Source organism: Tyto alba, unplaced genomic scaffold (genome assembly GCF_018691265.1).
Source record: "Tyto alba isolate M040663 unplaced genomic scaffold, T.alba_DEE_v4.0 Super-Scaffold_13, whole genome shotgun sequence".
Classification (NCBI taxonomy): Eukaryota; Metazoa; Chordata; class Aves; order Strigiformes; family Tytonidae; genus Tyto; species Tyto alba.
In genome coordinates, this window is record NW_024881275.1 from 38,395,738 (window position 1) to 38,411,233 (window position 15,496).

The window sequence follows — 15,496 nt, forward strand, 5'->3', positions numbered from 1 at the left end:
CATGAAGGACTGTCTCCCATGAGAGGGGAGCCATGTGGAGCAGGGGGAAGAATGTGTGGTGTTCACCACACCTCCCGAGAAGGAAGGAGCAGCGAGCTGACTGTAACCCCCATCCCCTGCACCCGGCGCTGTTGGGGGGAGGAGGTAGAATGATTGTGAGCAGACCTGAGCCCTGGAAGAAGGGAGGGGTGGGGGGAAGTATTTTTGGATGTGGTGGTGCTTCTCACTGTCCTACCTTGTCTGTTGAGTGTTGTTTTTGTCAGTATTTGAATTAAAGTGATGACTTTTTTTTTCTTTCCTTAACGAGTCTGTCTTTTGCCTCTGACCATAATGGGTGATCCACCCCTCCCTGTCCTTATCTCAGTTCCTGAGCCTTTTACTATATTTTCTCCTTCCCATTCTTGAGGGGGAAAGGGTCAGTGAATGGCTGCACGGTGCTCAGTTGCCCTCTGGGCTCAAACCATGACAATATTTTTCATCACAAAGATCTTTGGAGCATAAGAAAAGTCCATAGTGATATCAAAATAGTTAAGCAAGTGTTGTGGAAGGTCTGCAAACATAAACATGGAAGTGACTGCAAACACGAAAAGAAAGTACACAAAAGGCAGAAGCATGGACATGCAATTTGGAGGGGAATATGAAGGTGTTATGTCCAGGGATGCAGTTAGGAAATCCAGACCTCAGGTGGAGTTAAAACTATCAAGAAAGGTGGTGTGTGACAAAAAGGTTTCTATAAGTACAATAGTATCAAAAGGAAGTCTAAGGAGACTATGGGTGCACAGTTCCATGGGGCAGTGGCCCTAGTGATAAGGATCTTCAGAAGAATTGATTTGTGTGAGACCTTTATTTTTCACTGGTAAAACTAACTCTGAGGCTTCCCATGTCCTAGCAGAATATGAAGAAGGGAAACAGTAACCACAACAAAGAAAGAAATAGTCCAAAGGGCACCTGAAGGTACTGCAGAAGCTGGCTAATGACATTGCAATAACTGCCATTGTCATGGTGAAGCCACTATCATTTTGATCCTCAAAAGGTCTTGTCAGTTTGGTGAGCTTCTTGATGACTGGAAAAGGCAGATATTACAACCATCTTCAAGAAGGAGGACATAGGAAACTAGAGGCCAGTCAGTCTTACTGCAGTCGCTGGCAAGTTCATGAAGAAAATCTTCTTACAAACCATTTCTAAGCATGTGAAGGACAAGAAGGTAACTGAATAATTTTAGCTTCAAGGCTAAATCATGCCTGATCAAGCTCTTTTTTTTTTTTTTTAATTTGCTGAGGTGATGGGCACTGTAAACAAATGGAGAACAGTGAGCATTGAATACTCTGACTTTAGCAAAGCCCCAAACAGTTTTCTATAGTCTGCCTGTCACCAGATTGATGAGATATAGGTGGAATAGGCAGTGAAGATGCAAAGGCCAGCTGCTAGTCAGTGAACAGAAGGTCCTTCAGAGATCAGTACTGAGAGCTATGCTGTTTAATGTCTTCATTAATGACCTAGATGATGGAACAGCGTGCCTTTTCAGCGAAATTGTGACTGGTACCAAACAGGGAGCAGTGGTCAAATGTTGGAGGACAAGGCTGCAACTCAGAGGGACCTGGGCAGGCTGGAGAAATAAGCTGACAGAAATGCCATGAAGTTCAGTAGGAACAAGTTTAAAGTCTTTAGTCTGAGCTGGAACAAGTCCATACAACTATCCAAGCTGGAGGATAACTGCCTAGATCCATACAGAAAGGCCTGGCGTCCTGGTGGCAACAGGTGGAACATGAGGCAGGAATGTGCCCTTGCATCACAGAAGGCCGATGGCATTCTGGACTGTATTATCAAGGGTGTAGCCAGCAGATCTGGGGAAGTAGTCCTTCCATCTATGTAGCATTTGTAAGACCACATCTGGAGTGCTGTAGTTCTGGACTCCCAAGTACAGGAAAGACATCAACATCCTGGAGTGAGTCCAGTGGAGGCCTCTTACGTGGTCAGGAAACTAAATGCCCAGGGTATATGAGGAGAGGCTGAGACACCTGGGCCTATTCAGTCTTAAGAAGTGAAGATAAAGCTATCTGATAAGACAATACTAACAAGATAGAGCCTGACTTTTTCCAGAAGTGCACAGTGATGGGACAACAGGCAAAGGACAAAAGTAAAACCCAACAAATACTTATCAGAAATTATCAACAAGTGTTTTTACCCTGAGGGTGGTCAATATGAGAACAGTTTGCCCAGAGGAGTTATGGGATTTCCATCCCTGGAGCTGGTCAAGGTTTGAGTGATTAGAGCTCTGTACCTCCTGATGTAATCAGACTTGCTTACAACAGAGGGTTGGACTAGACAATGTTTGGATGTCCTACAGAACCTATGAATACATTCTGTATCTAATATTCTGGTTTGTCTCTTGTATTACTGGTTTCGAAATGCTTTGTTCACTGATGGCAAATTAATTAAACATTGTTAATAAATCAATAAACTGCTTTGATCCTGATTTGATATAAACCACATCCGTTCAGCAGTTTTTCCTAGTGGTAGTTGAACACGCATGACAAAATATGCCTTAATGGGTTGGGTTTTTTGCTTTCTTTCAAAGAGTAATATTGCTTCTGGAATGATGCACAAAGGCCATTCTTTGATTTTTGTCAAACAATACTGCATTCTGGTTCACAGCATTCAAAGACCTTCTTGTTTCACGATGATAGGAAGCAGAGACTTTTAAGACACTTCTCTATTCCACACAGCTAATGGATACTTTCTGAAGTCCTGTAAAGACAGTGAAGAGGTTTACTATACAGGAAAGCAAAATGACAGTGGGAACTATTAAATTTATTCAAATGAGTGTACAAAAATAAATAGTACAGATATGTTTTTAAGAAGCATACAATAGAAAATTAACTAAAATTGCAATGAAATAAGTAAATAAATTCTCTGGTAACCAAACTGTTCAAAATTGTTGCTACTTTTCTAAGGGAAAATGTTTTTTTGTCTATTTGGTATATCGCTTTAAGAACAACAAATCCGGGGACTTGCAAAAGTCCAAATAGGACCATAGTTACTTTTCAGCACCACACACAGATGGACAAAACAATTACAGGTCTAACTACATTCATTACAGAATTCTACAATAAAATTGTAAAATAAGTCCTGCAATTTCTGGTGAAAAATCTGAGTTCATATTAAAAAATAAACAAAACAAAACAAAACAAAAGAAAGACAAAGAAAGCAGAAAAGGTTTCTGTCTTTTACATTTAGCTATTCTACAAAATTGTGTCTTAGATTTTTTACTTGGTGTCTGCCTTTTAAAAGTTGTCTTCTAGTTGTTAAAGAAAAGACATCATCATTAATATTAATGAAATTGGGATTCTTTACAATTGTGGGCTGAATATTAAGGATGGGAAGAAATCCTTTAATAATGAAATTTACCCTATGTGCTTATTGCAATATTAAATAATCTGTTTTTGCCCTTACAGTTACAATGAATTATTATTCCAAGAACTGGGAGAGGTAGTATATCCTTGATGATATCATGCCTGGAAATTGTGCTGACGTAATGCTAAGATGTTTTCATGTTTATTACACATTTTCCCAACTAAGCATACACATTTCTTAAACACTTTGTATTAACTAAAACAAGCAAACTTAGCACCATGTCCCCAGGGCACCTCTCCTGGAAGGCTGGTATATGTGTTTTAACAACCAGCATATAGAAATATGGCAAATATTCATATAAACTTAGAAAGAAAGTCAAAATGCATTGTCTGCATTTTGAAAGTGGAGTACGATATAAAATTTTAATAAACAATTTTCTAAACTCAGAAACATTCTGCTAGTTTTCCCCAAGTTTGTACAATACGTGCAAGCTATAAAGCTGAAATCAGAGAAGCTGAGGGGTAGACATGCAATTAACACTTCTGATGTTCTTGGAATTGATTTGCCACCTCCATACCCCAAAAGACAAATAGAAAAGCCCCTGTACAACTTAATTGAATATACTACTTTTTACAACTGCCCACATCCCTCCTGATATGTTCACCTGTGTCTTCAACCCTGCAATAGTGCAAATCACCTAATCAGAGATGTGGAAACCTGAAGCAATGTAGAAGACAGAAAAAAACAAAAAAGGTTTCTGGCTATCCAAGGCCCATATTGTGTATCTTTCTCCGATTATCAGCCAGGTCAGGGGATATCTTTAGAAGAGAAGGCTAGATGCCAGATGTGAAAAGTCACATTGATGCTCATGTAGCAATTCATTTATTTACGGTCTGCTCATGAGCATGAAATTTATTTACAATCTAGTGTTTCAAGGGAACTGATCTGTGGACAATGAGTCAGTCAATACTCCTTTAGGTTTTGTATGTTTTTTTCAATTTTCTCAGAAATCTGAGGATCATTAATAAATATTTCAGTCATTAATTCCTAAGCTACTAAGAGATGAAGCATTAGGCTAGTATTGAATAATGCATTCAGATGCTGTTTAACATTGCTATTATGTTGTCCATTCTCAACTGATTTAGACATAGCAATCTGCTCAACTCTATCAGTAAAAATAGATCCCATTAATGACAAAAACACTTGGTGGCAGGAAATTGTCAATATTCCCAATTTTCCTAGGGAAATTAAGACATCTAAATGTAGTTTTTAGACACAAGGTATACCCTCCAAACATAGCAAAGTTGTGACAGTGTGTTAAAAAAAAAAAAAAAAAAAAAAAAAGTGTGTATGTTGTAAAAAGGATATTTGCACAAGTAAATAAACATTTGCTTAAAGTGAAAACTTGAAGTCATCACAGTGGAAGATTCTTACAAACATTAATTTATCAACACAATAAGTGTGCAATAAAAGAGACCTTTGTGTGTGTCTCTGGTTGTCAGCCAGACTATATTCAGTCATCAGAGCATGACACCAGAAAACGATGTTCTGAAAGGGAACAAGTATATAGAGTGATAATTTATTCTACCCAAAATTTTAAAATTTTAAGGAAACACAAATTCAACAATCTTAGCAGCGCCTGAAAAACAGATCCTTTGAGATATATTCAAGCTAAGCAAAGAAGACTTAATGCAAACAAATAATTTGTGCCGTTTGAATAGATATGTCAGGAAAAATACATGTTTAACTGTGTGATATTGCCATCATAAATAAACAACATATTTCACCTCCAAAGTAGAATGCATCTCCTGAATAAATCTGCAGAGGTATGGAGGCATGAGCAGATGAGGTCACATCATTGTCCACTACTACACTGATACGATTTCTTTTGACAGAGAAGGATACAGAATGCCACTGTCCATTATTTAATCCAGCACCTGGAAGGAAAATGAAAATAAAAGTGAAGTATAAATATTCATTATCTGTTTTAGTACCTGAATGTTATAGACTTGAAAGGAGGAGAGACTGGTAGAGCAATAATAGGCCATGTAAAAACTCCAAGTGATAATGAAAGAAAAAAAAAATCCAAAAGAATACACATATCTTTTGTGAAGACAGAACCTTTGTCCATTCCCTTGCTTCAAATTTGATAAAGCAAAAATAAAAGCACTTCAGTGAATAAGCCTTATTATTGTAATACTCTTAATTATCAGTAATACATCAATTTAATGTAATGACTATGAAAAGTGCCCTCCCAAACTAATCAGTTTATCATTAAGATATCATTATGACGGCTGATACAGCATTTTACACATTTTTACTGCACTATTATGAAGGAATTCTTCATCATTTCAAATAAAAGGTAGTAATTCTATTACAAACCAGTAAAACAACAAAATCCGGTAGATGCTAAAAGCTTCAGCAACTATCCTGGTCATGTCGTAAGATTATTTTTCTTTCTGTTTATTTTATTGGAAATGTATGGGAAAATTTTCTGAGAGTTTAGCTTCTAACACCAATTTACATTACCTCTGGCTGTGTAGGAGTAAGGTGTCAAACAGCAATAAACCTAAAGCCTTTATTCTGGAAAGCACTTACATATATATATTTAAATAAATTTTATACAGAGCAGTGTGTAAGCATATTATTTTTAAGAAGAGCTTTAAGTCAATCATGTTCTTGAGTGTTCTTCAGAACAGAGATACTTTTCAGTGAAGAACAAAGAATATAGCCTTTGAATTATGTAGTCTTCTCTCGACTGCAGAGTGTCTGATTTCTGATCTGTGATTTCCCTTTTAAAATATCATGTATTTTATATTTTCTAGAATGTCCTGTATGTTCTAGAGAAACTGACCATCAGTTAACTGATTAGTTCAAACAGCAGGAAAAGAAAAAAAGATAAAAAGACAAGAAAGTTCAAATAGCTAAATTACATCATAACTAGGATCCATCTACTAGCTACCAGTCTAAACACAAGGTCAGAATAAAATCAAGAGATAAATCTCAGAATCACATTATAAATTCAGATAAATTATAATCTAGAAAATATCTCTAATAAATTTAATATAATAATAGTCTTATACACTTTTTCTATTATTTGTTTCCTTACTTCAACCACTACATTTATTAAGGACTGCATAACAAGAAACCTTAAACATTTTGCTTTATCTTCAGCCTCAGTGGAATTATATAAAAGCTATGACTAACAGATCTTCTCATCTTTGTGTTTCACTTTCAGGAACAATTCACCTTTCTAATATAGCAGCAGAAAACACAGGGTCGTAGTCACAGGTTTTTTGGTACCATTCTGACCATTACTTTGGTTGCAATCTTCTATGAGAAGTGGCATTTGAGTTTGCTCACAGGAGCAGTACACATACAGTCAGAGTAAATAATCAGCATTAAAGCTATCACTAATTTTCTGGGTAAATAGGTGTATTTTCTACTTCTGTAATACTCCGTGATATTTATAGAGAAGCCCTTTTTACTAAAATAAAAATTGGAAACCTCATCCCACACAATATAAAACAGTATTAACGCTATTACATCTGGCTACTAAAAGGTCACCTGTAGAGGGGTAATCTTTTGGTTACAAGGATTTAGATAGCCCTGCAGGCAAAGTGGAGGGAGTAACTAGAATTTCTCTATATTTTGAAGATGTCCAACTGCTGAAGAAGCCCCTTTGTACTGGTGGCTGTTAATATAACTTACAGCAGCCTTCAGGCTGGCGTATTTTATGTTAGGGCTGCTGTACTACTGAGCTGAGGATCAAGAAAATGCCTTAAAGCAGAGCCATTTTGGATCTAGTTATATTTTGACTAGATAATATGGTGTGTAACAGACATTTAAAAAACGGAGTATATAAAGCATTAGAAAAATATTATTGCTGCCTTGCAATATCATGGGCATAGCTGAGTCACACTGTAGAATGACGTTTCTAGACTTAACAAGTAGTATTATTTATTCTATTTTTTTAGTAATATTTTGCAGCAAGAATTCATCAAATATATCAAAAGTTTTTACTAACTTCAAACAAAAATCAACAATCAGAAACAGATAAAGCATTCTTAGGTCTTTATACCACTGTGAACCTCTATACTCTTTCATCAAAGAGATAATAGGTATGCTAAAACAAAGAATATGAATAATGTATTTTTTATAGCACAGAAAATTAAGTTTAAGAGAGGTTTTTTTCCAAATTCCCAGTAATATGATTAGGTTTCCTCTATAAATTATTATAGAATTATCCTTCAATATGAAACTAAATTGTAAAATACTTATAGTCCAAAATATATATAGTCCAAAATACACATAGTCCAAAATACACCACCTGTCACATTGTTTTTGAGACTAGCCATTACAGAAAATAATTTCTTAAAAAGTATTTATTTCCCTACTTACGTATTTCCCTCTTTCTAAGCTCCATCCCCAACTACTTAAAGTTCCAGCTTCTTTCACTTCATCTCTAAAATTAAGCAAGACATTTCTTTATTTGTAGAGGTACTTCAAGTGAATGATGTTTTCCCCAATCACACCTCTGCAATATGTTATACTTTGCTTTAGTAATCATAGAATCATAGAATACTTTGGGCTGGAAGGGACCTGTAAAGATCATCCAGTCCAATCTCCTTGCCATGTGCAGGGACTTTTTACTAGATCAGGTTGCTCAAAGTCCCATGCAACCTGACCTTGAACACTTCCAGGGGTGGGACATCTAAAGCTAACCTCTTTCAGTTTAAAACTGTTACCCCTTGCCCTGTCATACATGCCCAGGGATAAAATCTCTCCCCATCCATATTATAAGATCATTTTTAAGTTTTGAAAGGCCGCAATAAGGTCTCCCCCAGGTGTTCTCTTCTCCAGGCTGAAGAACCTCAACTTTCTCAGCCTTACCTAATAGGAAAGGTGCTCCAGCCCTCTGACTATTTTCATGGCCCTCCCCTGGACCTGTTCTAACTGGTCTATGTTTTTCTTGTGTTGGGAGCCCCAAAGGTGAGTCTCATGAGACATGAGTAGAGGGGGAGAATTTCCTCCCTCAACCTGCTAGCCATACTTCTTGTTATGCAGCCCAGCATATAATTGGCTTTCTGGGCTTCAAGCACACATTGGCCAATCACATCCAATTTTTCATCCTCCAGTATCCCCAAGTCCTTCTCCACAGGGCTGCCCTCAATCCATTATTGCCCGAGTCTGTATTGCTACTCAGGATTGCTCTGACCCATGTGCAGGACTTTGCACGTGGCCTTGTCGAACTTCATAAGGTTCACATGGGCCCACTCCTCAAGCCTGCCGAGGTCCATCTAGATGACAAACCTTCCCTCTAGTGAATCAACTGCATCACTCAGCATGGTGTCATCAGCAAATTTGCTGAGGATGTACTCAATCCCACTATCTATGTCATTAATGAAGATATTAAATCTAACAATAACTTCTGCAATTTCAATTGTTGTAAGGATAATTGCTTCTAATATTCATTTTTGCATTCTGTTTCAGTAACTTCTTGTTTTGGTGAGAAAACCATATTCCAAATACTGAAATATTTGACTGTCAAGGTAGGTATGAGAATGTCCTAACATAAAGTAGATTGAATGAACAACTGAAGTATTTTGGTTACTGAATTATATGAATTTTGCTCTTTTTGGTTTGTTTACTGTAGTTCATCATACTGACCTGCTAAATTATTTTGGGATGGATATTTTATGTCCTCTTCATAGAGGCTGGCATGATTAGAGACACTAAATGATGTTCATCTAGCTTAAGTTAAGACTTCCCAAAAGTCTATTTCATTAAGTCTGTGGACTGAGTAATGCCATTGTGGGAGCTCAAGACAGTCCTAAGAAAGCAGCTCATTTCAGTGCTCAAATTGGCAGCCTTGATTAAATTCACATTTGCTTGTGTGAAGCCACAGAGTGATATGACATATAAATGATGGAGGCCAATGGACTGCTAACATTTTCATTCCATCTGAAAATTGTTTTGTCTGGTGCTCTGCTAGGACTTTAAAAAATGCTTTAGCAGAAACAAGTGAGGAAAAAATAGCAATTAAACATTTAGAGCATAAGAAGTTAGCTATTAAACAAGATATCCATTTATTCTCATTAGTAGTACCTCTATCATTTTAATATCTAAGTACTAAAAAAAGTCTGTGGGAGGTCTTGCAGAACAATGACATCCAACCTTAAGAATACATATAAAAAGAAAGCATATATAGCCTATTAAGAGATCAGTGAGAAACAAAAAAAACCAAAATAATAATTTAGAGAAAGTAATTTATAAATTAGCCTGAAGTATAAGCACCAAATGCAATGATTGTTAACATCACTTAATTAAAAGCTGAAAAGAAAGACAGGGTCATATTAAGAAACTGACCAACAAGATCTCAAACATTTATACATGTTGTAATTTAATTTGGTCTCATCATTCAACAGTAATTAACTTTGTGTTAATTTAGTTTTTAAAAATCTGTGTTATTTCTTTGTGAATATTTGATAACCAGCTTGCTAAAGAGGCTACAAAGGAAAGATATTAAGCAACCATTCTGTAAAAGGCTATGGCTTATTATAACTTAATCACTTATGAATTAATATGCCATTCTCCTCAGTTTTATATGGTTGGAGAAATCTTTAAAAAAGACATGATAATGAATTAAAGAACTGTGCACAAATAAGTATGCTTGGATTTAATTATCAAATATCATGTGTGTGTGTGAAAGGCAGGTCATGAGTCCTTGCCTGTAGGGGAACAAACCTGTCCAGCTACCCATAATTTGATTACTCAGTCTTCAAACACAGTCTTGAATTGCTTCAGTGAATGTAACAGTAAACACTTCAAAAACTCAAAAGTTGCCCATATTATTTTGTTAGATAATTTCTTGTTCAGAAGAGAATAAGACCTTTTTTCAGTTGTTTGTATCTTCACAAAGACAAACATAATTCCTCAATTTGTGAGGAGTAAGCTTAGCATAGCATGAGAACATTAAATTCTGTTTCGGCATAGAGTGTCAAGATTTATTCTGGGGTGTTTCACCTAATGTGTTATGTACTGTGTTGCAACTTTGAAATTTAATAAATTGCTGCATGTGCAAGTCTACAGATGTCAAAAGTGCCACCACATTCAGCTGATCTGTTAAAATGACACTGTATGGCAATAGTTTCTTTAACATACACCACCCAATTGAACTTCAATTAAAATAGCTCCTAAAAAAAACAAACCCATCGCTGTTAACTACATACCACTGACATTCGTACTAAGGAATTGACATTTTCAAATGGTGAGGCTAGGGAAACCTCTTGACATTAAAATAATATTCTCTGTACATCAGTTATTTTAGATTATAACAAATACCAGGGCTGATCATACTATCACCCACAGAAACAGGATCAAAGTACTTATGTAAATTTCAACACTATCTGTGGTCATTACTGGCTTATAGTCTTTTCCTGATTAAAACAATCAACTGTTTAAAATTTTACTTTTAATCTTTATACACCCACCTGTAGAAACATAATGAGCTTCAGAGTTATGTTTAACTTTTTCTTTTTTTTTTTTTAATTTTTCCCTCAAAGAAATTTTCATTTTGTATCAGAAATTGAAACAAGGATTCAGTCTAAAAGAAACAGGGGCACAGAAGTAAGATTAAGAAGGCCACATCTTCAAATTCTGTGGCTGTTTCTCTGCTTTGCTTGCCTTTGCTTTGCTCTCTCTGTCAGCTTTACACTTCCAACCCCATGATTTGTGAACATTTTAGATAAGTGATTCTTATTTTGTGTTTGTATTGATTATGATTTTTTTACTAACATTTTATCTCTCTTTTACATAACTTTTTTAATTCTGTGGGGTCCAAAAGAGATTTTGGGGGTTTAATTTTTATGATAATGATTTTATTATTTATTATTATTTAAGTAACTGCTTAGTTTACTTACTGTATTTGTTAATGCTCAAGACAAACTAGCACTAAACAACGTCACTAAGCTCATTATATTCTGGCTTGAAAAATCCCATGAAAGATGCCTTTGGTTTGGTTCCTATCATTGCAATGAATATAATTTATACAAGATTAAATTCTTCACATATTCAAGTCCTTAACTTGTTTTCTAAATACAGATGCAAAATGCAGTTTTCCTACTTGTTATCTACCTCTTAATTCAGTTTACACATTACATTACTGGAACTAACTTGTTTTTTTCACTGAAAATATTCCTGCTTTATGGACATGAAATTTAAGATTGTGTACAGTTCAAAATAAATCTAGGATCAACTGATGTTTTCGATATCATCATTGTGTTTTCTGCAGTCAAAATACCCAATGCTTCTAGGACATATTCCTCCAGCTGTCCATACAGAAACCACTACAATCCTAGACTCATTTCCTCATCTTCATATCATCTTTGGAATCCCATTTATCCACCTAATCTCTCTAGTCCTGTTTTTCCTGTCTGAGACTTCGTTCTGGAACAACTATTTTATCCTTCTACAAGAAAGAGGCAAAATTCAATTTATTTATATAAAGGATGAGAAACTCTGAGACAGCTGTGATGCATGGAGTGGCAGAGCATAGTATACTGCTGATGAAGCACTGATAGGTGAGCATACTATTACCACATGGTGATGTTACTGCTTCTTACCATTTTTTAAATAGTCATGGAAGATGGAGATGTTATCGGCTCTGTCCTGCTCTCACATTTCATGAAAGAAGGAAATTCCTGGATGGACCAGCAGTCTTGCTGTTCTCACACTGAGTGCTGACAGCACTCAGAAAAACTGAGGAGCCTCTTTGTGCAATGGGGAGTCCACTTGCTCTCAAGCTGAGTAAAAGTGAAAGTTGGGAGCTTCTTTTTAGAATCCCAGTTGGATACTCTCTAACATGACTTTATCTTGCTATATTTGGCTGATCCTCTTGTCCTTATATATTTGTTTACTGAAAGGGAAACGTCTCAGGAGAAGATTAGAGTGTATGTTTTCTGGAAACCTCAGCTCCGCCCTGAGAGCTGCCTAGCAGCGCACGCGTGCGTGCGCTACCAAATGTAGATGATCTAGTCTCAATTCAGTCCTTAACTACAAAAGTGAACCTTTAGCTGTCAATTGTTCAGTCTTATTAATGTCTCCATTTCTTTTTGCCTTTACTTTTTTTTTTTTTTTTTTTTTTTTTTTTTTTTTTTTTTCCCCAAGTCTGGACTCAAATTTGCCTCAGCTTTCTGGAACACAACCTGATATTGGGCATCCACTGTCCAAATTTCATGGATAGTTTTGTAATTGAGACTTCTGGAAAATAACAAACATAATATTTATAATAATGTATAACTTAATACAAAAATGAGTTACTTGATGCCTTGTGGAAGCACTGACAAACAGTGAAAAACATGTTAATTGCTTTGCTTGACAGAGTAAGAAATGAACTTTTTTATTCTTCACAACTGAAAAATTTGCTTTGAGGTCTCAGATTTCCCAGATTATACACATGAGATTTACATACTGTATGTATGTAAAGCTAAGGACTCAACTTTGCAGCCTATATTATTGCGAGTAATTTCTACTCAATCATGGGGAAAAAAGCATAGATGCATGTTTGTGAGAAAAGAAAGTACATAGAAATATTTGGGATTAATATTAATACACATAAAGCATAGTTAAACACATACTAGTCATAAATCTAAGTTAAGAATGTAGGTACTTGTTTAAATGACTTTACATTAGCCTATTTTTTTATGCATAGGAACCTTCATTTCTGTTACCTGCAGTGATATCACTCAGTGCTTTTCCTGGTTTGTGAAGATTGATTTTAACTTTCCCATCACTCAGATATAAGAGGAAACCACCTGAAGTCTGGTGTAGTTTACTAGATAATAGAAGTCCCTCCTTGTTCCAGGTGCGAAACTGGAAACTGATGAATACTTCATCTTGCCCCGTTGTGCCTGGCAGTGCCAGGTAACTACTGGAGCTCAGAAATGTAACAGGAACCACCTGTGACTCTAAACATGAGAAGGACATGTTGCCCTAGAAAGAAACAAAACAAATATGGTATTAGGTACATTTGGGGAAAAACAGTCATGAGAGCTTTTGTATGGATTCTACAGAGTTTTGAAACATTGTGCATAGAACTTAATATTTGTAATACTTGAATGTGTTAGTCTAAAAATAAAGTACAAATATGTAAGAACATCATCAGATTGAGAAATGTTTACCTACTTGTTTGACGAGAAAACACGTATCTGTCTGAGCAAAGAGTGGCAAGGACCTTTCAGTGAATGAGTTAAGATCCTAAATTACGTGGGTTCTTTAATGGTACTTCAGGACTTAGACAGACTTACTTTGTTTCTATTTTGGCTCAACCTCAGGAAGCATGAGAGACTTGACAAATTTGTGAATGTCAGATAAAATGCCACTGAATGCAAAGTTTGGTAAAAATATTTACACAGGTCTAACTGCTTGTATGCAGAGCTTGGTTACTGATTGTTTAAAGCAGTGTTAAATTTGAGAAAAAAAAAAAAAGAAAAAAAAATATTTGCCAGAACAAGGAGCCGTCTTTCCAGATCAGTGCAACTGGAGATATGCACTGACCCCAATATTTGTTTTCACAGATAGTTAGAGAAAATTCCACATATAAACTACTGTTACTTACAAATGTGAAACACATACTTCATAAATGTGAAGAAAATGTGTTTACAGGCAGGCCCACATGGACCAGATCACGAGTTGTATTTGGGCACCTAGCTTTAATTTTGTGCTTGACTGCTTCTGAAATCACTGGTTCTTAGGTACCTAAATAAATTTGCTTATGAGTTCATTGGCAAACCCTGAACTTAACCTGTGTCTGCAGTTGTACTGAGCGATACAGATAAGAAGACTGGAATAGGAGTAATGCATTTTTTTGCATCTGGTGTCAGAGTTATGCTTTATGAATCTTGATAGTGATAGAATATGCACTTTGATCTAAAGACTTGCTGTCACCATTTGAACTATAACTGATTTGTTCTATACAGATGATTACTAAAAGATTTGTGTCTTTAGAATTTAAAGTACATTTAACTTATGTTCAACACAAAGAGCTTTTAAACTTTTGGACATACATAAAACTTGACCTTATAGTAAAAAGCTAAAAAAAAATCAATTTAAGAAATACTAGCCCCTGGCATGGCAAGACATTAAAGTTTATCTCTTTTCATTTTCTTCAAGGAAAATATATAAATAAATAAAAGCTCTGCCTTATGAACTCAGCTGTAGAGAAATTAATAGTCAACCAAACTGACCCTTAGTGAAAATGTAGTCATCAGATTAATAAACCTTGTTAAATGCTAAATGCTTACCACCTGAAGATTCCCCCTTCATGTTATCTGAAAAACTGCCTGATACTGTATCAGACCAGAAAAATGGCTATTTAACAAGAATTCGATGGTAACAGATACTTTCTGGAACATTTATATTATAAAACATCTCCTAGATTTTAAAGCATCACAACAGTTTATACCATTTGAGATGAAAATGATAAAATTTCCTATTACAGTAATTTCACAGTTCCTATTTCACTAGTCCACACAGAGCCTTCTATAACTGCCCTCTTCCCAACATCCATCAGTATCGTGGACAGGATATTACATGGACAGTTTAGTTAATTTTTCAGTATTTCAGATGAGCTTCACATAGAGATGCTTGTCATCCATTTTTTCTAGGACAGAGAACCAAATTTGATTGTTCGTATTCTGAACTGAAGTCCCAATCAAAAGGTTTGGAGCTTGAAAGTAATTTACATTTTGTTAATTATTTTGAGCTGATTATTTCCATCATATCTCTGTTTCCTGCTGCTAAATAAATAAATACTGCAAATAGAGATGGCTCTTGTACTATTGGGAAAACAAAACAAAACAAAACAAAACAAAACAAAACAAAACAAAGGACATACTAAAATTTATAGAAAAACTTCTGTAACACAGAAGAAACTTGGTTTGTTACTGGAACCATTTCTCTAAGTGGTAGGAATTTGGCCAATACATCTGTTGACCATGTCACAATAAATACATTAAACCCATCAACCTAAACTACAATTCTTCAGACAAAGGGCAATATAAATTGACAAACAGAACTTATCTATCAAAATTATAACACTCTGGAGAAAACAGAGTGGATCAGTGTCCTCAGTAATAGAAGG

At 35.6% G+C, this 15,496-nt stretch overlaps 1 protein-coding gene across 3 annotated transcripts in view; it reads right to left on the minus strand.

Moving 5' to 3' along the window:
* LOC104358009 (contactin-associated protein-like 4) overlaps positions 1-15,496 on the minus strand; it is a 252,607-nt gene that overhangs the window by 70,345 nt on the left and 166,766 nt on the right. For all 3 annotated transcript variants that reach the window (XM_032992904.1, XM_032992903.1, XM_032992905.1), the window contains exons 8-9: positions 13,086-13,347; positions 5,142-5,291 (exon numbers count right to left, since the gene is read on the minus strand). In XM_032992904.1, the coding sequence (XP_032848795.1) occupies positions 5,142-5,291; positions 13,086-13,347 (412 nt within the window). The remainder of the gene's footprint in view (positions 1-5,141; positions 5,292-13,085; positions 13,348-15,496) is intronic.